This window comes from Peromyscus leucopus, chromosome 13, assembly GCF_004664715.2.
Source record: "Peromyscus leucopus breed LL Stock chromosome 13, UCI_PerLeu_2.1, whole genome shotgun sequence".
Taxonomy (NCBI): Eukaryota; Metazoa; Chordata; class Mammalia; order Rodentia; family Cricetidae; genus Peromyscus; species Peromyscus leucopus.
The window spans coordinates 63231357-63255947 of NC_051074.1; the positions used below are offsets into that span (position 1 = coordinate 63231357).

The following is a 24591-nucleotide window of genomic DNA, read 5'->3' on the forward strand; positions in this document are numbered from 1 at the left end:
ACTAGACTCAAGGACATCTGCCCACCTTATCTAATGGTTGGAATGTTTGGGATGTCAGATACTTCCTCACCCCTGGGTGGACCCCTGGGTGGTATCAGCTTAAGGCTTTTCCTGGATCTGGGTGTTGCCTGCCAGGAAGCCTGTCACAGAAGCTGTGTCTGGGCCCCTAAGCCTGTCATGGCTGCCGTGTGGTCAAGCTGTTTGGGGGCCCCTCCACGCGGTGAGTGCTCTTAACCATCTCTCGGGCTCCAAACCTCTTAAAGAGACACTGTATTAATAATAGTAAGCTTTTATAACTCTTTGGGTTTTTTTTTGAAAGGTGCTGTGTTCATGAGCTTAGAAACAGCAGTTGTTTAAGCCTCGCCCTTTCCAATTTGTTGTTGCTCTTTATTTTTTCATAAAAGGACGGAGAGGAAGGGAGGAAAGAAAAGAAACTGGCTTTTATTTAACTGGGGCTTGCTGGAAAGGACCTGCCCTTCCTTAGCTGCCCGCCCTGGTCCACGCGGAGCCAAGAAGACAGCAGGCCGGTGAGCGCCCCCTGGAGGCCATCGGGCGGCTGCACAGCTGACCGCGGGAGGGCGGGACCACTGCCGGCCCCGCCCCCGCCCCGCCCCGCCCCGCCCCCGCGGCCGGCTCCGCCCCCGGCCGGCCCCGCCCCGGCCGGCCCCGCCCCCGGCCGGCCCGCCCCGGCCGGCCCCGCCTCCGCCATCCCTGGGGTGCGCGCCCCCTGGAGGCCACTGGGCGGCTGCACGACGGACCCCCGGGAGGGCGGGACCACGGCCGGCCCCGCCCACGGCCGGCCCGCCCCCTAGAGGCCACCAGGCGGCTGCACCGCGGACCCCCGGGAGGCGGGACCACGGCCGGCCCCGCCCACGGCCGGCCCCGCCCACGCCCACCCCATCCCCCGGCCTCCGCTTTCCCGCCCGCGGGTGCCTGCGCCATTTCCGCCTCTCCGGCCGCGATGTCGCCGGGACCCTGGTGGCTGGTGCTCTGGCTGCCGCCCCTGGCCACGCTGCCCGCGGGCGCGGTGCGCGAGGAGGAGGCGGCGATGTCAGGTAACCCCGGCTCCGGGCGGGGGGCCTCCCTTCCAGGCGTCAGGGTCACACGTGGGCGCGGCCAGGCCCCGCCCCTGTCTGCGAGCATCCGGACGCTTCGGGTTTTTGATTTGTGCGGGATCCCGCCGCCGGGCTCCCGCTCAGCACAGCTGGCTCCAGTATCTGTCCGAAACCTTGGTCTTATCCGTCTGCACAGATCTCATGAAACTCCATACTAGAGGAGGATAAAAGCTGCAGAATGAAACCGTAATTCTGTCCCCGATTGGCTGCTGTGACCTGCGTGGCTGGTCCTATGCAAAACACTGCTGATGCCCCAGCCTTGAACGCGGTGCCTCGGGAGCAGCTGGGAGCTGCTTGGACTGTTTGGGGTGCTCAAGACCCTGGCTGAGAAAGTTGTAGCTGCAAAACTCAAAACAATTCTCCACGAGCTTAACGTTTATTTTTACCGTTCCGTGGCGTCCTTTAAAAGGTCGCTTGTTCGCATTGTCCATGGCATCCTTGGTCACCATGGACGCAAGGGAGGCTGTCAGGTGTGGGCTTTTAATTGGATTCTCTCCCCACACCAAGGAAGTCAGTCAGTAGGGTGTCTAAGACTGAAAGAGAGAACGCATGTTCAGTAAGCAGTTACGAGCTTCTGACAACGCCGCCTTGCCCCCCAGTCGTCCTTGAGCTTTTTTGTACAGACCAGGCTGGCCTCGAATGTGTAACAGTCCTGCCTCCCAAGCGAAGGGTTATAGGGCTGTCACACTGGGCTCACAGATTTGGTATCACCTAGGGGTAAAGGTCCCCGGTGGTGTTAAAGACACACCAGGACTTTCCTGCGTGGGAGGCGTCAGACACCCACGAGGTGATAAAACTCAAGTCCACAGCTGAGAAAAATGGCGACTTCTGTCTTGCCATTCTAGAAATTCTTTATGCACGTAGGAGGTGACCATTGTCCTGGAGTGTTCAGTGACACTGTGAGAACTCCCCCCCCCCCCCAGTGGCTAGGCCCAAGAGGGACTACTGAAAAAGCTGTGGTTTTACAGGAACCCTGGGAGGAGACAGCGAGGCAGTAAATGCCCTCACCCACAGGAAGTGTGTTTTTTAAAAAAGGCACCCCAAATGGCTGCCTGAACCCTCTGATGGTACTGAACCTCACATAGACTTCTCCTGTATATACATACCTGTCAGCAAGTTTAATTATAAATCAGGTAGAATAGGAGAAAGGTAATTATTAGAAATGCAGTTCTAATCAGATCTTGTGGGGAAAGCTATTTGAACTTACTTGTTATTACTTTGAGAAGTTTTCATTTAATATTTTCAGACCTTGGTTGAACACCAAAAACTGGAGCTTTAGCAAGTGAAACTGAGAACAGTGGAAGACAATTGGTCCTTCCCACCATCAAGTAGGAGCTGTCCAAAGCATGGAGGCTTGCTTTTGATTACGCCTAAGGTCCTTTCAGCTCTGAGGTCGTGCCTTGAGCACATACCCACAGCCATGTCATGGCATCCACTCTGAGGCCAGCCCCTGTCACCCTGTTTGTAGAAAAGGCAGACACCTGTCATGGGAGACAGAGGTAGTTGTCTGAGGAAGAGAAATGTCAGGTCAAGCATGACTCTTCATTTGAAACCAATAGGCCAGGTCCATAGTAACTGCTGCCCCTCAGCTGGGGTTCCAGAAATGGCGTCCCAGGCTCCTACCTCCAACAAGGGGTCATTTCACATTTACAGCTTGAAATTCTTCTGTGGCAAGGGAGAATGTCTACTGAAGTTAGAATCAGACTGTGTATGGGGTAGGATGTACTAATTTCAGTTCCGTTCCCTTGCCATTGGAGGAATAAAAACCAGGATTTATATTCAGGTGAAAAGCAACAGATGAGTTGGTACAGAGAGACGTTGTTATGTAGCTTGCACCTTTGAAAAATGTGAGTTTACCAAAAATACCGAGCAGATCCTCACTTCATCTGGAGCCACGTGAGCCCCCACAAGGACAGTGTGTTGGCTTTTCGCATTTTCATTTTCCCTGCTTCTCCCCGTCCCGGGAGAACCAAGCCTGGGTTTGATGAACAGGACGGCAGCGTGCTGACGTGTCTGCTCTGTTTCTGTTCTGGTTTCATTAGGGGATCGTTTTTTTTTCCGTGTGCAGCCTGTGGAAGGCTAGGTTCCCAGGAGGAGTGCTGATGAATTATTTTTTTCACATGGGAAGTGGTTTAACATCTGCCGGGGCTTGAGACGTGTTTGCATTTTTCATTTTTAGAAGAACCTATAAGTAGATTTAAGTACGACCTGCTCCTAACATTTTGACTGAATATTTCTGCCGTATGTCTGACTAAACTCTTGAAGTTAAATATACTTAGACATTAAGGGAGCTAATAAACAAGAACAGCATTAAAGGGGCCGTTTGCTTCTGACTTACTAACAAAGCAGGTGGTGTGAGGCTGTTTTTCCAGATGTGTGCAGTGATGCTCCCTTGCCCCCAGGGACTTCTGCACCCCGAGCAGAAGAATGAAGCTACAGAGCTCTGAGCTCCATGGGTACCACTCCTTCCTCACTGAAGCAGTGTGTGAACTAGGACAGCTAGAGATTCACAGTGACTAGTAATACAACAATGCTGACAATACACTTGAATACACTCGGCAGTTACTTGAAGCTTGTGAATTGTTTATTTCTGGAAATTTCTATTTAATTCTTTTGGATTGTGGTTGACCCCAGGTAGCTGAGACAGTAGAAAGTGAAGCCGCAGAAGCGGGGACCACTGTAGTCCCACACTACATGAGCTGAATATTACAGGCTTCGTGATACTTAAAGCCAACTGAGACATCTCCTTCATTGGTTCACATAAACCCGACGTGAGACCTTTGGTAATGTGATTAATTCCATCTGCCTGTTCCTTAATCTGTTGAAGACTGAGGGGAAATCCAGAACACATTCTAATCAGGAAGTCCCTTATATAGCAGACGCTGAGGTCAAAACCAAGATTCGTGCCTCCTGTGTTTGGAGGAGTAAGGAAGATAGTCCTCAGCCAGCAGCTGTTCAGGGGGACCAGCCTCACCCTCTAGTTCAGGGTACACTGGTGACTTCACACTTGGCTTCCTTGCTGCATGGGCTCTGGAGTGGATGGCGTGGTACAGGCTGGACACAGAGTGACACTGTGCAGGAGGTTTTAAGGGGAGGCAGGGTGCACCTCTTGTTGCTGGCAGTTCTTCACGGAAACTGGTTGTGTTTTCACTGGGTTACGTTTGCTCAGGTAATCTTCTAATCCTCTCAGATTGCAACACACATGCAAATGACAGGTACTTGAATGCTGCAGGATTCAGTAACTCCATAGAGTAAGATAAGATGCATGTGTGAGATGCTGCAGGATTCAGTAACTCCATAGAGTAAGATAAGATGCATGTGTGAGATCTGCAGGATTCAGTAACTCCATAGAGAGAGTAAGATAAGAAGTGCATGTGTGAGATCTGCAGGATTCAGTAACTCCGTAGAGTAAGATAAGATGCATGTGTGAGAAGCTGCAGGATTCAGTAACTCCATAGAGAGAGTAAGATAAGATGCATGTGTGAGATCTGCAGGATTCAGTAACTCCATAGAGAGAGTAAGATAAGAAGTGCATGTGTGAGATGAAGACTGTAGACAGCAGGAAGTAGGTGAGCATAGTTGGGTGTGCATGTTCAGACATGGCTCAGAGAAGGCCTTCCAGAGAAGGTGGCATCAGGGCAAACATACCAGCTATTGACAGGTGTAAGCCCTGCCAGGATCTGGTGAGTTGCAGTCCAGGGAGACCTGAGGCAGGAGGAAGCCGGTACTTTGAGAAGGGTTGGTGGACTGTTATGGGTGGAGCCCTCAAGCAAGAGAGAGGTAGAGGAAAAGGAAGCCATAGAGGTACACGAGCCTTTCAGAAGGAGGGTAGATGTTTTCATGGTGTTAGCAGAAGTGATTAGAGGAAGTAATGGGCCCTGAGTGATGCTTTATTTATAAAAAGCCTATATGCTTTATTGAAAGAAAGGTGGAGGAATCATGGGGTTAGTTCTGGAAGTAGGAGACCAACCAGAAGGCTGTTGCAGTAATCTTAAGTACAAAATGAATATTGCTTGCATAATAAAGCATGTGCTCCCACATCCATGCTATGGCACTGTGCTTGCATACATGGTCCTACTCTTAAGAGCTTCAGGTATCCAGTGATTTAGAAGACAGCCTTGGGACCCAGTGGAAAGCCTTCATGATGGTAGCCTTTGTTTACAAGTCCGTCCTCACAGGAGATACTTCTGTAGACCACGGACACAAAGCTTTCTGTGGGAGCTAATTCAGCCCTTAAATAATGGGGCTCACTAAGAGAGGCATTACAGGGAGAACCCTTGTAGATGTCTCTAAGAACCCCCCACACCCCACCCCGGAGCATGAAGCACCCCCCAGTGACAAAATGCTGGACTGTGAATGAGCATTTGTACAAAGTTCCGGGACACCAGGGCCGTGAACACGTGACCCCATGCCCTTCACCTTCCCTGCTGGGACGTCCTCTTTTCCAGTGATAAATGAATCCCTTATTAAGGATTCACCGTACAAGGGTTTCAGTTCGAGCTGCCCAATTTAGCTCTGGTTCCTGTTCAGAGACCTTGCAGGAGGCAGAGAGCAGTGACGTGGGAAGGCCGGGCCTGAGACCTTACATCCCATCCGCTGGCTTCCAAGGTGTGCTGCTGTGTTCTCACAGTTGCTCAAGTGCTTCCCAGTTTTACCTCACATTCTTTGACCTCCTTCTTTTCTATAGCTAATTGCCAGCATCAGACATCCTAAGACTGCTCCTTCGGGCTGCTGCCCTTGGCCTTGAGCTGTGTGCATCTCAGTTGTACCCACGAGGGCCTCCACCTTGGCTGTCTTATGTGTTCATGGCTCTACTGTCTTCTTCGGGGTTTTTATGTATAAGACGTTTTTAATTTTTGGTGTCCTGTGCTTAGTGGAGTCTTGCAAGTGTCCTCTTACTGCTTGGGAACCTGGCTCTTGACCTAGATTCTTGTATTTTCAGCTCAGGCACTGTTGATGAGTTTAAAAGCACGTGCATTTCATCACTAAGCTAAGAGGAAAAGTGAAGGGATTCGTTAGTCATAATAGAATATCCTGGGTCATTAGATAACCAAGCTGTCACTTTGGTGCAACTGTTTTAGGAAGTGAGACTGTTCCTGTCCTCACTTTAGCCTGTCACAAAGGTCATTTCAGCCAAGGCAGCTACCTGTTGAGCTTATTCAACATTATTCTCCATATATATATGTGGTATAATGATCAGCTAGTAGCTACTGGTTACCTAGTCCTTGCCCAACTTGGGTATAACAGTTTGTTCTAACCTCATTTTAGGTTTGTCTACAGTTTTCCTCAGCTGTACTTGGAATAGGGCAAAGGACTTGTTTCCCTGGGTACCCACAAGTACTCCTTGCTCCTGTTTCCTATTCCTGAGGAGATTTCCTGTTTGACATACTGTCTTGGACTCCAGAAAGCCTACTTAGTTAAAATTCAAACACAGCAGAAGAAAACGAAGCCTGTTTTTTAACTCTTTTGTAGTATTATCACATGGATCTGCACTAGAGGACCCGTCTCCCTCAGACTGCATTGCTAAATGCTACATTAATGTTACTTGTGCACACACTAATACTTGTATGTCAATATTCAACTCCAGCCAAAGATCTTCTTGGCTATAGAACTGTCTATCTTCTTTAGAACCAATGAAAACTGACTGTATGTCCATCTGTCCAGAGTTGAACTCGTCTTCCATTCTTCTCACAAACCTACCTCTACATCAGCACTTCCGATCTGGGTAAATGCTCACCATCTCTCCATCCACCAGAAACCTTCACATCTTCATCTCCTTCATCCACTGACTCTCCAAAATGTGTTGATTTCTCTCCCCAAGAGCTCTTAAATCTGTTCTTTCTCCTTCCTCAGTTCATACCCTAAGTAATTGGGTCCTCTCCTTGCTATGGGGCCTGGAGGTGATAGATGCCTCCCCCTGTTGAGGGTGTCTCTGCCTGGTAAGTAGTGACTGTCCTGCCCAGAGCTGACTACAGTTGAGTTCAGCCCTTTTCAATGGCATCTGCTTCCTGCCTCATCTTTGATACTTACCTGTGCTCTGCGTTCAGAGTGAAGTACAGATTCCTTATGTAGAAATGGCCATTGTTTACCTCCAGCTGAGGTGTCCAGATGGCTCCTTGTGTCTGTCCTTGCTTCCTCGTCCCTGAGTTGAACCAACATGACGTCACTCATGTAGTAACGCTCACGTTTGTTATCTCTCAGGCCTGAAACTGTCATTGCTTGTAACTTACTCTTGAGTCATCTGCTCGTATTTCTTTTCTACGAAGCTTCCCTTAACTCTGGCCATCTACTCTAGGACCAAAGACACGCTGTTCTCGGTGCATGTATGATGCTCCTATGCAACCAAGAGTGTTGACTCTGGGTGTGGTACTGCTCTTCTTGGTGCATGTGTGATGCTCATATGTGATCTAAGAGTGTTGACGCTGGGTGTGACATTTTCAGACAGACACTTGCTAAATTAGGAAGAGTGAAGGACTCTAATCACCATGTACAAGAATTTTTGGTAATAGAATTCTAAAAACTATGACAATCTCCCTTTGCACACATTTTTAAAAAATAATTAAATACTTAGGAAACCCATTTATTTTATTTTTTATCTTTCAGTTCCAAGATGTAAATCTCTGAAGGAAATGGACTTAATTAAAACTTCTGTGTCAGACTGTTACTGCTACAATCAAAATTCACAAATAGAGTGGATGTATGTGTGGTCAACTGTGCAGGTTAGGTCTACTTTTATATCATGTCTTAAAAATGTGGGACTAAAATGCACCATTCTGGGATTTAAAAATCTGTTTTGTATGACATATAGCTGATGTATCAGGATGAAAGCTAACGTGAGTGGCATATGGTGGCTTAAGGAGGTGTCACGTGGGGAGGACATTGATTCCTCTTTATATCTGCCCAGGTCTTCCCCTGACCATTCCTAATGAATATACTATCTAAGTCAGTGGTTCTCGACCTGTGGTTCATGACCCCATTGGAGGGGTCAAACAACCCTTTCACGAGGTCACCTAAGACCATCAGAAAGCACGGATATTTACATTATGATTCATAAAAGTAGCAAAATTATAGTTATGAAGTAGCAATGGAAAGAATTTCATGGTTGGGGGTCACCACAACATGAGGAACCAACTATATTAAAGGGTCACAGCACTAGGAAGGTTGAGGACCACTTCTCTAAGGACACAAAGAGGCAGTAATAAAAAGTGATGAGAGAACTCGCTGAGAATGTGACATTGCAGAAAGACTTTGGTAAAGAGAATTGCCAAGGCGGTTGACGGGGAAGAAGTGCTGTAGGCTGAGGGATAGCCTGACTTCGTCCCAAGACATGATGTCGACTTGTACTCTTGCTAGAGAATAACATGTTCGAGGCTCATGTGGTTTCTTGTGCCATCATGCCTGGGGCATCTTGTACATTTTTTCCAGGGAGTTTTTGGGACATGAAAGCTGCAGTAATCCATACAGCACATCCCTGTTCATTCCTTGTGCTCTTCACCAAGTGACCCTGCAACTCCAACACCTCCTCCCCATCTTCATGCTTGGCTAATGACCCTTATACTTAATTAAAAATGGGGGGGGGGAAATCCCCTGAGGAGCAAGAGGTGGGAAGATTGTAAGAGCCAGAGGGGGTGAAAAATCCCGAAGAAACAAGGCTTTCTAGATGTAACAGGACTGATGGACATGAGAACTCACAGACTGTGGCAGCATGCACAGGACCTGCACAGGTCTAAGCCAGATGGGGTCCCAGTGCCGAGAGGGGAAGTGGACACAAGCCCCCGTTTCCACCTGGAAGCTATCTCCAGCTGACTACTGTGCAGAGGAAAAGTTAATTTTCTCTAGTGGAGTCTCACTGGGGAAGGCAGGCCCCTTGTGTAGCAGCAGATGGGCAACACAGAATGAACTCAATGATATTTTTATAGTTTTTTAAACTATTGTTCTTACAGGTCTTTTGCTTATATGTCCTGTTTTCCAATTCTGTGTTTTTATGGGATTTGTGTGTGTGAATTTGTGTCTCTATATGTGTTTCTTTTTTTGTTTGTTTGTTTATTTTTGAGACAGGGTGTCTCGGTGGTATTTTGGTGCTTGTTCTGGATCTCGCTTTGTAGACCAGGCTGGCCTCGAACTCACAGAGATCCGCCTGGCTCTGCCTCCATAGAGCTGGGATTAAAGGCATGCGCCACCACTGCCTGGCTCTATATGTGTTTCTTGTGATTTTTCTTCGGGTACTTTTTTCTGTTTGTTTTTTATTATTATTATTTATTTATTTTAGATGCCTGTTTATTTTCAAACCAGAGGAAAAAAGGGTGTGGAGGATCTGGGAGAAGTTGCGGGAGGGAAAACCATGATCAAAATATATTGAATGAGAAAAAGTTATTTTCAGTTTAAAAAAAAATGTAAAAAGTAAAGATTGAGGTCATGTATGGGAAAGAAAAAGAAGAAGTGGGAAAAATTAGAAATCTTGTGTACTCTTTTTTCTCGACATCCACCCACCTCAGCACCTGTAGGCACACGCTCTGCTCCCTGCCTGTGAAGACAAAATGTCTGCCTCGGAGGAGGTGTGTGTGTCTGAGCCCTTGACTGGTGCACTGGGTCAGACCCACCCTTGCCTGCTCAAGTCTATCCCAACAGCATTTCCTGTCCACGGGATGATTCCTACAAAGTGACAGTAGTACTTTTCTGTTTGTAAGATGTCACGATTCTGTGGACTCCACTTTTTTGATCTAGCTCTTCTTCATTTCTCTGCTTCCCACCGTAGTGAAATTCCCTTTAAAGTTGACGTCTGCAGCCTGTGCTTCTCCCATTTTCTAAGCACTTTGGCCGGTCAGACTTCCACACCAAGGTCCCTACCACCCCCATGCTGCTAACTTCAGTGTGACCTCCGTATGTGACGCACGGTCTCCAAGTCCCAAGTGCTGGGACTAGAGCCACATGCACTGCCACTCCTACAAAACATCCACTGCCCAAGGCATCTGTAGACTAAATGCGAGTGTGACGTTCCAGCCACTCGGGACCAGAGCCCTGTCCTGTGCATCAGAGCCTTCTTTGCTCAGCCATTCCTGAGTTCTTACTCCTTGGCTTGAGCTGAGGGGAAAGTTTTGATTCTGCCTGGATTGATTCGGTCTTGTTTTGTAGGTGACAGTTAGCAGTTCAGACCTGCTCAGATTTGTATATGTCACAGGAAGTCATAATTGCCAGCATCCAGAAACCATCCTGTCATTTATCAAATGTGTGGCTCATAACTTTTGGGTACCAGAGGAGTCTAAGGAAATGACCATGGTCTTCAGTCCATATGGAGAAACTGTATGCTTCTCTGTGAAGCCCATCGGGAGGGTGTTCACCTACTCAGTAAGCGTGGACCGAAAGAGTAAGTCTGTTGTCGTTATGGCTGACTGGACTTTCAGTAAGTTGATTTGCTTGTTCTTTCTGCAACTTTATACTCTGACACAAACATCTGTGGTGTTGGTGTCTTTTTATTTTCCAGTTGTGGATTTCAAACTCTTCCTTGTGTTTGTGACAGGCATCTTCCTCTTCTTTTATGCAAAGACCTTGAGCCAGTAAGTACCCATTTTTATATTTGTAGTGTTCCAATGCAAAGCTGTATGCATTGTTTCTGACTCTGTGCTGAATATTTGTCCACCACCACACATTTGTGGTTCTTCTGGGATTTACAAATGATAGGGCTGAAGGCAGCGTAGAACATCTTTAAAGACAGCGGTAATTGTTTGTAGAGCAGATACATACATGATGCGGAGTATGTTTGCTTATGTTAGTTTGCATATGTACACACATATGAACTTGGTACTGCTCTTATTTTGTTGATTACAGAACCCACATCCATCATCACTTGACTCGTTCTCGTGAGTGTCAAGGTTTGTGCTCAGGTTTTCTGATTCCAGGGGCTTGCTGTCCTTATTCGGATGTAGGATGTGACAAAGACTTGCTTCTTGGATGCACATGTTGCCCTGATGTTTTGTTTCTAAAAACCACTCTCTTGACAATATTTACTTCTTAACCTGCCCAGCCTGCTTCATACCAATATTTCTCCATCTTTCCTACCATTGTTCACTTTTGAGCTTTTCCTTAGGGTGTGGTCAGGTGTGTATAGGTTGTCTGCCAGCTTTTCTGACTGGGTAATATATCTGTGGCAAGAAGAGGAAAGCCTGGATGCTCACAAGCCAGGCTGCTATCGTAAATCCTCCAGCAGCTGACTCACTTCTTCTTTTTTTTTTTATTGTTTGTTTGTTTGCTTGCTTCTTTATTCATTTTACATATCAACCACAGATTCCCCCTCTCATCCCTCGTCCTGCTCCCCCTCCCCTCCCCCCCTCCCCTTTATCCCCTTTTCCAGCAGGGTAAGTTCTCCCATCTGGGGACAGCTAAGCCTGGTACATTCAGTTAAGGTAGGACCAAGCCCCTCTCCGCTTTATCGGGGTGAGCAAGGTGTCCCACCATAGGTAATGTACCAGGGATAGATCCTGATCACATCGGCCCCTCAAACAGACCCAGCTACACAACTGTCTCCCGTATGCAGAGGGCCTAGTCCGGTCCCATGCTGGTTCCACAGCTGTGGGTCTAAAGTTTGTGAGTTCCTTTGAGCTTGGTTCAGTTGTCTCTGTAGATTTCCCCATCATGATCTTGACAACCCCCCCTTGCTCATAGAATCCCTCTTCCCTCTCTTCAGCTGGACTCCCAGAGCTCAGCCTGGGGCATGGTTATGGATCTCTGCCTCTGCTTCCATCAGTTACTGGATGAAGGCTCTATGATGACAGTTAGGGTACTCACCAATCTGATTACGGGAGAGGCCAGTTCAGGCATCCTCGCCACTGTTGCTAGTAGGCTAATCCAGGGTCATCCTTGTGGATTTCTGGGAATTTCTCTAGCACCAGGTTTCTCCCTAACCCCATACTGTCTCCCTCTATCAAGATATCTTTCATTGCTCTACTCCATCCCTCCCCTAGCTCCACCATCCTGTTCCCTCATGTTCTTATCTCCCATCCCCTCCCCTCTATTGCCCCGCCTCATCCCCAGTTTACTCATCGGGATCTCTTCTGTTTCCCCTTCCCAAGGTGATCCATACATCCCTCTTAGGGTCCTCCTTGTTTCCTAGCTTCTCTGGAGCTGTAGGTTGTAGTCTGATTATCTTACTTACCTACTTATGAGTGAGAACATACCATGTTTGTCTTTCTGAGTCTGGGTTACTTCACTCAGGATGACATTTTCTAGTTCCATCCATTTGCCTGCAAATTTCATGATGTCATTTTTTTTTTTTTTTTACAGCTGAGTAATACTCCATCGTGTAAATGTACCACATTTTTTTTTTTATCCATTCCTTGGTTTGAGGGGCATCTAGGCTGTTTCCAGGTTCTAGCTATTACAAATAATGTTGCTATGAACATAGTTGAGCACGTGTCCTTGTGGTATGATTGAGCATCCCTTGGGTATATGCCCGAGAGTGGTGTCATTGGGTCCTGAGGTAGATTGATTTCCAATTTTCTGAGAAACTGCCATACTGATTTCCAAAGTGGCTGTACAAGTTTGCACTCCCACCAACAGTGGAGGAGAATTCCCCTTATTCCACATCCTCTCCAACATAAGCTGTCATCAGTGTTTTTGATCTTAGCCATTCTGATAGGTGTAAGATGGTATCTCAGAGTCATTTTGATTTGCACTTCCCTGATGACTAAGGATGTTGAACAATTCCTTAAATGTCTTTTGGCCATTTGGGATTCTTCTGTTGAGAATTCTCTGTTTAGATCTGTATCCCTCTTTATAATGGGATTGTTTCTTGAGTTCTTTATATATTTTGGAAATCAGCCCTCTGTCAGATCTGGGATTGGTGAAGATTTTTTTTCCCATTCTGTAGGCTGTCATTTTGTCTTATGTACTGTGACCTTTGCCTCACAGAAGCTTCTCATTTTCAGGAGGTCCCATTGATTGATTGATTCTCTCAGTGTCTGTGCTACTGGTGTTATATTTAGGAAGTGATCTCCTGTGCCAATGCATTCAAAGCTACTTCCTACTTTCTCCTTTATCAGGTTCAGTGTAACTGGATTTATGTTGAGGTCTTTGATCCACTAGGATTTGAGTTTTGTGCACGGTGACAGATATGGATCTATTTGCAGCCTTCTACACGTTGATATCCAGTTATGCCAGCACTATTTGTTGAAGATGCTTTCTTTTTTCCATTGTACACTTTTTGGCTCCTTTGTCAAAAATCAGGTGTTCATAGGTGTGTGGATTAGTGTCAGGATGTTCAATTCGATGCCATTGGTCCACATGTCAGTTTTTATGCCAGTACCAAGCTGTTTTTATTACTATAGCTCTATAGTAGAGCTTGAAGTCAGAGATGGTGAGGCCTCCAGAAGTTGCTGTATTGTAAAAGATTGTCTTAGCTATCCTGGGTTTTTTGTTTTTCCATATGAAGTTGAGTATTGTTCTTTCAGGTCTGTGAAGAATTGTGTTGGGATTTTGATGGAGAGTGCATTGAATCTGTAGATTTCTTTTGGTAAGATTGCCATTTTTATTATGTTGGTTCTACCTATCCATGAGTATGGGAGATTTATTCATTTTCTGATATCTTCTTCAATTTCATTCTTCAAGGACTTAAAGTTCTTGTCATACAGGTCTTTCAGTTGTTTGGTTAGAGTTACCCCAAGATATTTTATGTTATTTGTGGCTATTATAAAGGGTGATATTTCTCTGATTTCTTTCTCGGCCCGTTTATCATTTGTGTATATGGGACTATTGATTTTTTGAGTTAATCTTGTATCCTGCCACATTGCTGAAGATGTTTATCAGCTGTGGGAGTTCCCTGATAGAATTTTTGGGGTCACTTATGTATACTATCATATCATCTGCAAATAGCAAAAGTTTGACTTCTTCCATTCCAATTTGTATCCCCTTGATATTCTTTTGCTGTCTTACTGCTCTGGCTAGAACTTGGAGTACTATATTGAGTATATATGGAGAGAATGACAGCCTTGTCTTGTTCCTGTTTTTAGTGGAATCCGTTTGAGTTTCTTTCCGCTTAATTTGATGTTGGCTGTCAGCTTGCTAAATATTGTCTTTATTATGTTTAGGTATGTTCCTTGTATTTTGATCTCTCCTAGACCTTTATCATGAAGGGGTGTTGGATTTTGTCAAAGGCTTTTTCAGCATCTAATAAGATGATCATGTGGTGTTTTTCTTTCAGCTTGCTTATATGGTGGATTACATTGAAAAATTTTTGGATGTTGAACCATCTCTACATCTCTGGGATGAAGCCTACTTGATCATGATAGATGATTTGTGTGTGTGTGTTTGGATTCAGTTTGTCAGTATTTTATTGAGTATTTTTGCATCAATGTTCATGAGGAAGACTGGTCTGTAATTCTCTCTTTTTGTTGCATCTTTGTGTGGTTTGGGTATCAGGGTAACTATAGCCTCATAGAAAGAGTTTGGCAATGTTCCTTCTGTTCCTGTTGTGTGGAACAATTTGAGGAGTATTGGTATTAGCTCTTTGAAATTCTGGTAGAATTCTGGCCCTGGGCTTTTTTTGGTTGGGAGACTTTTAATGACTGCTTCTATTTCTGTAAGAGTTATAGGACTTTAAATTGTTTGTCTAGTCTTGATTTAATTGGGTTATATGGTACCTATCCAGAAATTTGTCCATTTCTTTAAGATTTTCCAATTTTGTGAAGTATAGGTTTTTGAAGTATGACCTGATAAATGTCTGGATTTCCTCATTGTCAGTTGTTATGTCTCCCTTTTCATTTCTGATTTTTTTTTTAATTTGGATATTTTCTCTCTGCCTTTTGGTTAGTTTGGATAAGGGTTTGTCTATCTTGTTGATTTTCTCAAAGAACCAATTTTTTGTTTCATTGATTCTTTGTATTGTTCTTGTTTCTATTTTATTTATTTCAGCCCTTAGTTTGATTATTTTCTGGTGTCTATTCCTCCTGGGTGAGTTTGCTTCTTTTGTTCTAGAGTTTTCAGGTATGCTGTTAAGTTGCTAGTGTGAGATTTCTCCAACTTCTTTATGTAGACTTTTAGTGCTATGAACTTTCCTCTTAGTAGTGCTTTCATAGTGTCCCATAAGTTTGGGTATGTTGTGCATTCATTTTCATTGAATTCTAGGAAGTCCTTAATTTCTTTATTATTTCTTTCTTGACCCAGTGATGAGTCAGTTGAGTGTCGTTCAGTTTCCATGAGTTTGTAGGCTTGCTGTAATTTGTATTGTTGTTGAATTCTATCTTTAAGACGTGGTGGTCTGATAAAATATAGGAGGTTATCCCATTTTTTTTTTTTTTTTTTTTTTGTATCTGTTAAGATTTGCTCTGTGACCAAGTATGGGATCAATTTTAGAGACGGTTTCATGAGGTGCTGAGAAGAAGGTATATTCTTTTGTGTTAGGGTGGAATATTCTGCAGATAGCTATTAAGTCCATTTGAGTCATAACCATCTGTTAGTTCCCTTATTTCTCTGTTAACTTTCTGTCTGGCAGCCCTGTCCATTGGTAAGAGTGGGGAGTTGAAGTCTCCTGCTATTAGTGTGTGGGGTTTGATGTGTGATTTAAGCTTTAATAATGTTTCTTTTACAATGTGAGTGCCCTTTGGAGCATAAATTTTCAGAATTGAGACTTCATCTTGATGGATTTTTCCTGTGATGAATATGTAATGTCCTTCTTGATCTCTTTTTAATTTTAGTTTGAAGTCTATTTTGTTAGATGTTAGGATAGCTACAACAGCTTGCTTCTTAGGTCCATTTGACTGGAAAGACTTTTCCCAGCCCTTTACCCAACACTGAGATAGTGTCTGTCTTTGAAGTTGAGGTGTGTTTCTTGTATGCAGCAAATGGATGGATCTTGTTTTTATATCCATTCTGTTAGCCTATGTCTTTATGGGTGAATTGAGTCCATTGATATTAAGGAATATTAATGATCAGTGATTGTTAATTCTTGTTATTTTTTGGTGGTAGTGTTGTGTGTTTCCCTTCTTTAGGATTTGTTGGTGTGGGATTATCTATTGCCTGTGTTTTCATGGGTGCATCTAATTTCCTTGGGTTGGATTTTTCCTTCTAGTGCTTTCTGTAGGGCTGGATTTGTGGATAGGTATTGTTTAAATCTGGTTTTATCATGGAATATTTTGTTTACTTTGTATATGGCAATTGAGAGTTTTGCTGGGTATAATAGTCTGGGCTGGCATCCATGGTCTCTTAGTGTCTGCATAATGTCTGTCCAGGACCTTCTGGCTTTCAGAGTCTCCACTGAGAAGTCAAGTGTTATTCTGATAGGTCTGCCTTAATATGTTACTTGGCCTTTTTCCTTTGCAGCTCTTAATATTTTTTCTTTGTATGTTTAGTGGTTTGATTATTATGTTGTGAGGGGACTTATTTTTTAGGTCCAGTCTGTAACCTTCTTGTATCTTCATAGACATTTCATTCTTTAGGTTGGGAATGTTTTCTTCTATGATTTTGTTGAATATATTTTCTGTGCCTTTGAGTTGGTATTCTTCTCCTTCTTCTATCCCTATTATTCTTAGGTTTGGCTTTTTCATGGTGTCCCAGATTTCCTGGACGTTTTGTGTTATGACTTTTTTGTCTTTAGTATATTTTCTGACTAACAATCTATTTCCTCTATTGTATCCTCCACGCCAAAGATTCTCTCTTCCATCTCTTGTGTTCTGTTGGTTATAAGCATAACCAACATCAGTAGTTCCTGTTTGTTTACTCAGATTTTCTATTTCCAGCATTTCCTTGGTTTGTGTCTTCTTCATTGTTTCTATTTCAATTTTCAGGTTTTGAACTGTTTCCTTCACCCGTTTAATTGCTTTTTCTTGGCTTTCTTTAAGGATTTTTTTGCTTTCTTCTAATTTTTTTTTTGTCTTTTCTTCAATTTCTTTAAGGGAATTTTTTATTTCCTCTTTAAAGGCCTCTATCATCTTCTTAAAGCCAATTTTAAGGTCCTTTCCTTCTGCTTTTTCTACATTGGGATGTTCAGGTCCTCCTGATGTAGGACCACTAGGTTCTGGTGGTGCCATATTGCTCTTATGTTGTTGAATGTTTTCTTGCATTGGCATCTACCCATCTCTTCCTCCAGTTTTTGCAAACAGTGTCTGTGTCTCAGGGAGCCATTCTTGGTACAATTGGAGCTCTTGGTCCAATTGGAGCTGGTGGAGTCTGTGTCTCAGGGAGCAGCTGAGGTCTCTTGGTCCAGTTGGAGCTCTTGGTCCAATCGGAGCTGGCAGAGTCTGTGTCTCAGGGAGCAGCTGAAGTCTCTTGGTCCAATTGGAGCTGGTGGAGTCTTGTCTCAGGAAGCAGCTGAGGTCCCTTGGTCCAGTTGGAGCTCTTGGTCCAATTGGAGCTGGTAGAGTCTGTGTCTCAAGGAGCAGCTGAGTTCTCTTGGTCCAATTGGGGCTCTTGGTCCAATTGGAGCTGGCAGAGTCTGTGTCTCAGGGAGCAGCTGTGTTCTTGGAGGATAGGTGGGTTTGGGGGATGGATTAGGGCTTGTAGGTTACAGGGTCTGGTGGGGGGGGGGAGTGGATAGTCAGGCCTGCCTGCTGGGGCTGCAATTGGTGGGGTATGGGGGCACTAGTTGTGCCCCTGAGCCTAAAGCCTAGATGCTGGGGTGATTGCCTAGGAGAACAAAGACTCACCTCCTGGTCCAGTCGGAGCTGGCGGAGTCTGTCCTGGTTCACTTCTTGCTGTCTTGGTTTCCTCCTCTGTAAGATTTGTCCCTGGGTATCTGGGAATTCCTGGAGAGCTCTCAGGCAAGTGCTTGCTTTGTGACAGGTGCACATGTTAGTGGATCACATTCTGAAGATAGAAGACAATTCAGACGTTCAGCAGTAGTCTATTTACTGAAACATTCAAGTACCAATTTCAATTTTAAATACATGGGGTGTGATCAGAGTTTTCCTTTCTTAACATTCCTTACCAGTCACTGTCGCCACACGGAGTGTTGTGATTTTTTTTCAGTTTTTATTACTGAAAATGCTGCTTTGTTGACATGGCTTTTCCTCTGTCTCGACAGAAGCCCTGTCTTCTATTACTCTTCGGGTACCGTGTTAGGTGTTCTGATGACGCTAGTCTTTGTCCTTCTGATGTCGAGGAGATACATTCCAAAGGTAGGTATCTTATATGCAAATTAGTGAAAATGAGAACCAAACTTAAAAAGTTAATCAAAATTAATTCATATTGTGATACTTCCTAATTCAGCTGTGCTCCTTTGCTGTGTAAATTGACCTTAGCGTGTGTCTGTTTCTGAAAAGTCAGTTTGTGCTTATTAGTGATATATAGGATTATGTTGTTTGGTGATATTTTTGCTACCCTTTTATGAAATGTATCGTGGGAGAGTGATCCTGAGTCTTTGGAGCATTACATAATAGCGCCACATCTGGGTTTTTTATTCTTGTTGTTTCTTCTCTATTCCTTCGATAAAATAATGTATAAAGGAGGTGGAGGGGGAAACTGTGGTTGTTATGTAAAAGAAATATAAAAGTTAATAATAAAAAATATTCCAAAAAATAATGTCCCAAAGAAGAAATAAATATTAATTCATGATTGTAACTTTGTGGTTACTCTGATTAAAGCTCTAAATACCACCATTGTTTTTTAGATAATTTTATACTTTAGTAGTGCTCTCCAACTTTAATGTACACGTTAGCATGTTAAAATGTAGATTCTGGTCTAGCAGTGGGACCCAAGTCTACATGCCATTAAGCTCCTGTATGAAAACGACTCTCCTCTGAGGACCATGCCATACCTTGAACATGAGACTCAGAGAGTATTAGATAAGTACTTTTACGTGACCTAGATGTTTCCAGAACAAAGAATTTGTTTGTTTGCTTCTACTTTTATGAGAGTGAATGAACCAAAATATATTATATATATTTTGTGTCGTTTATTTTCTTCCACACACAGCATAGCACATTTGGGGCGCTAATGGTTGGTTGCTGGTTTGCTTCAGCTTATGCTGTGTGCCGGTTGATGGAAGATCTGAAGTGGCTGTGGTGTGGACACAGAGTGTATGTGTTAGGTAGGTGAACACAGAAGAACCCTCCATTGGCTAGGCTGAAAAGTGCAAGCAGAGGATCTCTGACATGTTTCTCTCATATATATTCTCGTTTGATTTAAGGAGAGGTACAATTAAAAATAATATTTTATTTCATTCCCATAGTTGGCATTTTAGTTCATTTGGATCCCATTTTAAACTCTTTCCCTTTTTAACCTTCCTTAGTTTTCTGTGCAAATCATCAAAAGAGTAAAAATGCTTCAGAATTGTGGCCGAACTCTAGCCACATCTAGGCTGCAATGTAAATGCTCTAAGAGATGGCTTCTGGGGGATGTAACTAATGAGAACTTGACTTTTCAGAAACAGAGGATAGAATTACTATTTAATCCCCTTGTTGTATGTTACAAAAATTATTTGATTTTGTTAGGAAATAATGGGAATTGGAGCCTCATCAACATCAGATTCCACGTATAAGGTCAATGTTGCTAAAATAAAAGCAACTCATTCTTAAACACTATTTTTAGCCTGCTTTCCTATTATATTAAAGTAGTTATTATTTACTCATAACATGGAATATTCCTGTAAGTTCTTTACCCTTTGTCTCCAAACAACAAGAACATCTTCCTGTATAACCAAATAACTATTCACTACTGTTGTTAATGCTAGCAGTTGTCCCGGGGTGGCATGTATACTCGCCATCTGTTGTGCCACCGAGTTATATCCTTAACCTCACTAGTAAATGTTAAAGATTAATAATTGCATAGAATCACCTATTGCCCGGGTCACATTAAGATTTTGAGTTAACCCTTGCTGCCTGACTGCATAACCCAGACATCGTGCTGAACCTCCAAAGTACCTGCTAGGCTGGGTAACTCTCGATCCATCATGGCTTATTTCATCACAGAGGCATCCTGAGAAAGGTCCACTCTCTGGATTTTTGTGGTGCCCATTTTGTGGCATCATTTTACGTGTTCATTTCTCTTCCGGATCGACTGCAAATAAGAAATTGAATCTCAAGGTTTGCTTTGAAACAAACTAAGCACTTGTGGTGGGAATCGTTGGAAGTGATGTGCACTTCCCATCTGATGGCACCGGACCCTAGTGTGTCACACCATTGACACCATTGGTAACCATGGACTGCAAGGATGGCTACCTGACCGCTCCTTTGTAAAATGACACTCTCCTTTGGTGACTAGAAGATAAACATTAAAAATGGGTCTATAGCAACCTGTGAAATCCACTGGCTTACTTTTGCCCAGCAACCAGGAATCATTTGTCCGCTCAGGACATTGGACTTAGAAAGACAGGACTATATATTACCGTAATTATCAGTGTATACCTTAAATTATTACAATTTAAGAACCGCTCAGTGGTTTAGAGTGCTCTTCCACAGGCCTGGAGTTTGCTCCCAGGACTTAGATTGGTTAGCTTGCAGCTGCCCGTAATCCAGTTCTAGGGTATTGACCTCTTCTTCTGACTTTGCGGGTACCACATGCACATGTGTACATACAGATGGATAATTATAATACATCTTTAAAAGTCAGCCTGTGAGCTCAAGTACAAGGACTAATGAGCTGTAGGTGCTTTTTCCAACCTTCATTGGGAAAAGGAAATATTTTTTGTTTTCTTAATTTTTTAAATTAAGGTTTTCTGGTAGATGTTATTTTTTAGTCAAGGCCCTGCCAGACTTTCCACATCAGTTCTCAAGTTCAGGTAAACTGTTGTCCTTCTTCATTTCCAGGCTATGTCTTGGTCGTCGGACTGTCTAGCTTTGCCACCTGTTACAGGCATGGGCCTCTCACTGATGAGTGGAGCAGAGGCCTTCTGATGTGGACGCTGCGGTTCTTCTCCCTGGTCCTGGTCTACGCTGGTGTGGCCCTTCCTCAGTTTGCCTATGCCGTTATGGTCCTCCTCCTGTTCTCCTGGAGTCTGTGCTACCCACTGAGAGCACTCGGTTATCTGAGGTGGTGAGTATCTTTTCATTGCTACCAACTCTGACATTTTGAGTTTCGGTTTTATTTATTGTTTGGAAAGATACTTTGGTTACACCTTACAGGTAATTATATTTAATCTGGAAGATTCACTCTGAGGGAGCAGAGGAAAAAGAGCGCTAAGCATCTGCTCCCATCTCCACTGACTTGTAACCCCAACTACTCAGTAGTTAGAGCTCACGAAAATCAGCGGCAAAACTGCTTGGGCTCGGGGTTGCCTAAAATGTCTACCTTTATCATACGTTTCTTTTCATTAGAACCAAGATTGCTATAGTAATGCTAATTGTGCTCATGAGATAAGCATTAGGAGAAAATGTACCATAAACAATTGGAAGGAGTTATTCAACTCATTTTATTGCAGGTTGGCTTTGTTTTAGGTTTTAAATTAAGGCTTAGATAAGGTAGCTTCTGCTGACACAACACTGTTGTGTGTTTCCATAGTCTGTGCATCTGTGTCAGGTGCACAGGTGGAGATGGTCTGTCCTGGAGGTGTGCTTGTGGAGATAAGGAGATGCATTTATATATCTTCTGCCTTAAAAAAAAAAAGATGTGTTTGTGTGTGTGTGGGGGGGGGGTTCTCCCTGGTGGCTGCCTACACAGAAGATATAAATCCAAACACTTGGGCCCAGGCAGGGCCGAGGCAGTGGGTGGCCAAGAGGACTGTGGGAAATTCTTCACTGCACCCCCACTGCAAAGGCAGCAGGTAAAACCAGCAGGAGCTAATTGTTGCCATATGCAAATGTGGGTCCCTCTTTCAATCTGATATTCTAGAAAAACTGCAGATGTAGACTGGAATTCAGATGTAATCCTTACAGTGCAAATGTTGGCAGTTAATCTAATGAAAAATAAAAAAATACAGCTGACAGATGATAATTAAACTTGAGACAGTGAGTAACTGTTGGCTGGTGACCCATGGGCTTTCTGGCTTAGAGGGCTGGTAGACGAGGAGGCTCCTCCAGTGGAAGACGTTCTTAGACCTTGCTGTGGTCCAGACAGACACTGACACAGACTTGGAGTAGGAGAGAGAGTTCCCTTCTCCTTCCCTTAGCCACCCAACTGTCTTGCCGGTAGCAAGTGTGTCTTGTCATTGGCATGACGACTCCATTATGCATCAGTGGGGCGCTCTGTAACAATCCATATGTACTGTTATGCTGTCTGCTTTAAATGTTGCTAAAGAACAGTTATATGAAAACACAGAGACTAAAGCAGGAACTTACAAGTTAAACAACATTTGCATCAGACCTGCTAGTTTGCAAAAACTGTTTACGTATTGCATACATGTTAATACTATGTAACAGCTGATCTTTGGATTAGCTGCTGACAGTTTGTATAAACGTCCCATTTCACCTGTACAGTGACCTATGAGACAGTGACACTCCGTTCCTTCTTTTCATGTGACACAGGTGGGGTGGAGCTGGGAGGCGATTGGCCAAGTCCAGCCATGAGTGCGCCCTCCAGCTGGGAGGCGATTGGTCAAGTCCAGCCATGAGTGCACCCTGCAGCTGGGTTGTGCCCTGTTTTCTGGGCTAGAGCCTGGGTTTTCCTGTAGGAAACCTGGCTGGGTGTTCAGAAGAGGAGACAAACAGTCACTGGTCCCTCAATCCAGTTCATCAACGTTAGACAAAGCTTAAGAGGGAAGCCACCTTTGGTCTTTACGGTCTCAGCCCTCAAGGAAAATGTATGTTTTTAAACCCTGGGAAATCTCTACTTAAGTTAGAGTGCATGTCACCTGTAAACATTTTTAAGATTCACAGATGAATGTAGCACAAACGTTATTTAAAACCTTATCACGAATATGTCCTTATTAGCATCTTGAACCTAAAGTACAGGTTGCTTTATTATTATGACATTTATTACTTTTCTGACTGGAAAAGAAAATCTAGTTTCTGGCTTCTTAGTGTGTGTGTAGCCAGAGAAAAACGAATGTCAGTTCTTTCCCATGCAGACCTTTGTGTGGCACTTCCTCTCTGTGTCCGGTTAGTCAGAGGCTCCACCACTAGGTGGAAGTGATAGCCCACAGATCCAGCTTCTTGTAGTAAGCAGTGTGCGTCCCCGCTGGTCTCCATAAAAGGACACACTGAGAGCCTGTTTCTGTTTGTGCCAAAGAAAATCAGCAGGCAAAGAGTTAGGAAGCCAGACCTCATGTCTGTTGTGTGATTAGAAATCACTAAAAGATTGTAATCAACATCTCAATCAGAAATTGATTCTCAAAGGCCTTAGGACATTGCTATGGTGGTCAGAGAAGCAGGGAGGCACAGCAGGCCCACGATGCCCGTTCCTTACCCCCCAGTCACAGGACTGGAAAGCACAGAGTGCTGTACAAGGAGCTCAGGTGTATTACCGTTGATGTCTAAGATGCGTATTTTTTATGTCATAAGGATTGATTGGGCAGGAATCTGGCAACCAGATGTCATGTGTTTTAGGAAAGTGAGGCAGTGGTTCACAACGGAACCGCTGATGGTGAGGTACCTCACGGACGACGAGTACAGGGAGCAAGCTGAGGCAGAAACAACCAGCGCTCTCGAGGAGCTGCGCCGTGCCTGCTGCAGGCCCGACTTCCCTTCCTGGCTGGCTGTCTCCAGACTCCAGGCTCCTAAAAAGTAAGTCCTGCGCGGGCCACACCTCAGGTTTTGGGCGACTAGAAAATTACACAGTGTTTTTGAGCACACATTTCTGCTTAGAAGCAACCATTTCTCTTAGTTACACCTTATACCAAAGTTGGTGGGGCGCTGCTAAGGTCTGAGAAAATATGGGTCTGATGCGAGGCATCGACCCTGAGCTATGGCCAGCACTCTGCACTCACAGGGAGCAGGGAGCAGATGAGTGAATGGCTTGGGTGCACCTGGCCGTGGTGGGGCCTCGTAAACCTGCACACACTTCCACCTCCCCCTGCACAGCCGTCTGCAGAAGACTCCCATCAGCCAGCTCTGTACTGGGTGCAAATGCCTTCCTCGGCTGACACCGTCGGATTTAATTAAAAGGGATAAGCAGCGAGGCACACACCGTCTTGCAGATAAACCTCTGGGACGACACTAACTGTTTAAAATTGCTTAGATTTGCAGACTTTGTTCTCGGGGCGAGCCACTTGTCACCGGAAGAAGTCAGCACACACGAAAAGCAGTATGGCCTTGGGGGCGCCTTCTTGGAAGAGCAGCTCTTTAGCCTTCCTACGGACAGTCTCCCCGCAAGTTGACTTCATTCTGAACAGGAGAGCGGGTAAAAGGCGAAGATCCTGTTACCGTGGACAGAAGCATTTATGGACAGTGGGAAAAGCGTGCGCTGCCGAGAAAAGCCACTGAGTAAGGAAAAGCACACCTTGAGAACTGACTCTCGGCCCCTCACTTACTGTGCTGTAAGTGGCACAGGGACTCTAGGAATCACTGCCACCTGCCCTGAGTGAAGAAGACCTTCCTTAGAACCGTGGGAACTGTTCTTGAGGACCAGAAGCAAGGTCAGATACTGTCCCAGCCCCCGGCACCAACTTCTCTCTTGATGC

The 24591-nt window shown here is 44.5% G+C and overlaps 1 protein-coding gene across 1 annotated transcript; it reads left to right on the plus strand.

Moving 5' to 3' along the window:
* The first annotated feature begins 934 nt into the window (after positions 1–934).
* On the plus strand, positions 935–24300 carry Nemp2 (nuclear envelope integral membrane protein 2). Its single transcript, XM_028886728.2, has 9 exons — positions 935–1055; positions 7719–7834; positions 10248–10479; positions 10597–10669; positions 18124–18217; positions 19014–19128; positions 20846–21071; positions 23519–23695; positions 24150–24300. Exons 1-9 carry the CDS (start codon positions 962–964, stop codon positions 24286–24288), a joined length of 1266 nt encoding a protein of 421 aa, XP_028742561.1. The 5' UTR covers positions 935–961; the 3' UTR covers positions 24289–24300.
* Positions 24301–24591: the final 291 nt, after the last annotated feature.

Excerpts from the sequence above, each read along its gene's own strand:
- Nemp2 (XM_028886728.2), top strand. The coding sequence starts at position 962 with ATGTCGCCGGGACCCTGGTGGCTGGTGCTCTGGCTGCCGCCCCTGGCC. Across the intron at positions 1,056-7,718 it reads GGAGGAGGCGGCGATGTCAG|TTCCAAGATGTAAATCTCTG; the intron begins GTAACCCCGGCT and ends TTTATCTTTCAG. Across the intron at positions 21,072-23,518 it reads GCACTCGGTTATCTGAGGTG|GAAAGTGAGGCAGTGGTTCA; the intron begins GTGAGTATCTTT and ends CATGTGTTTTAG.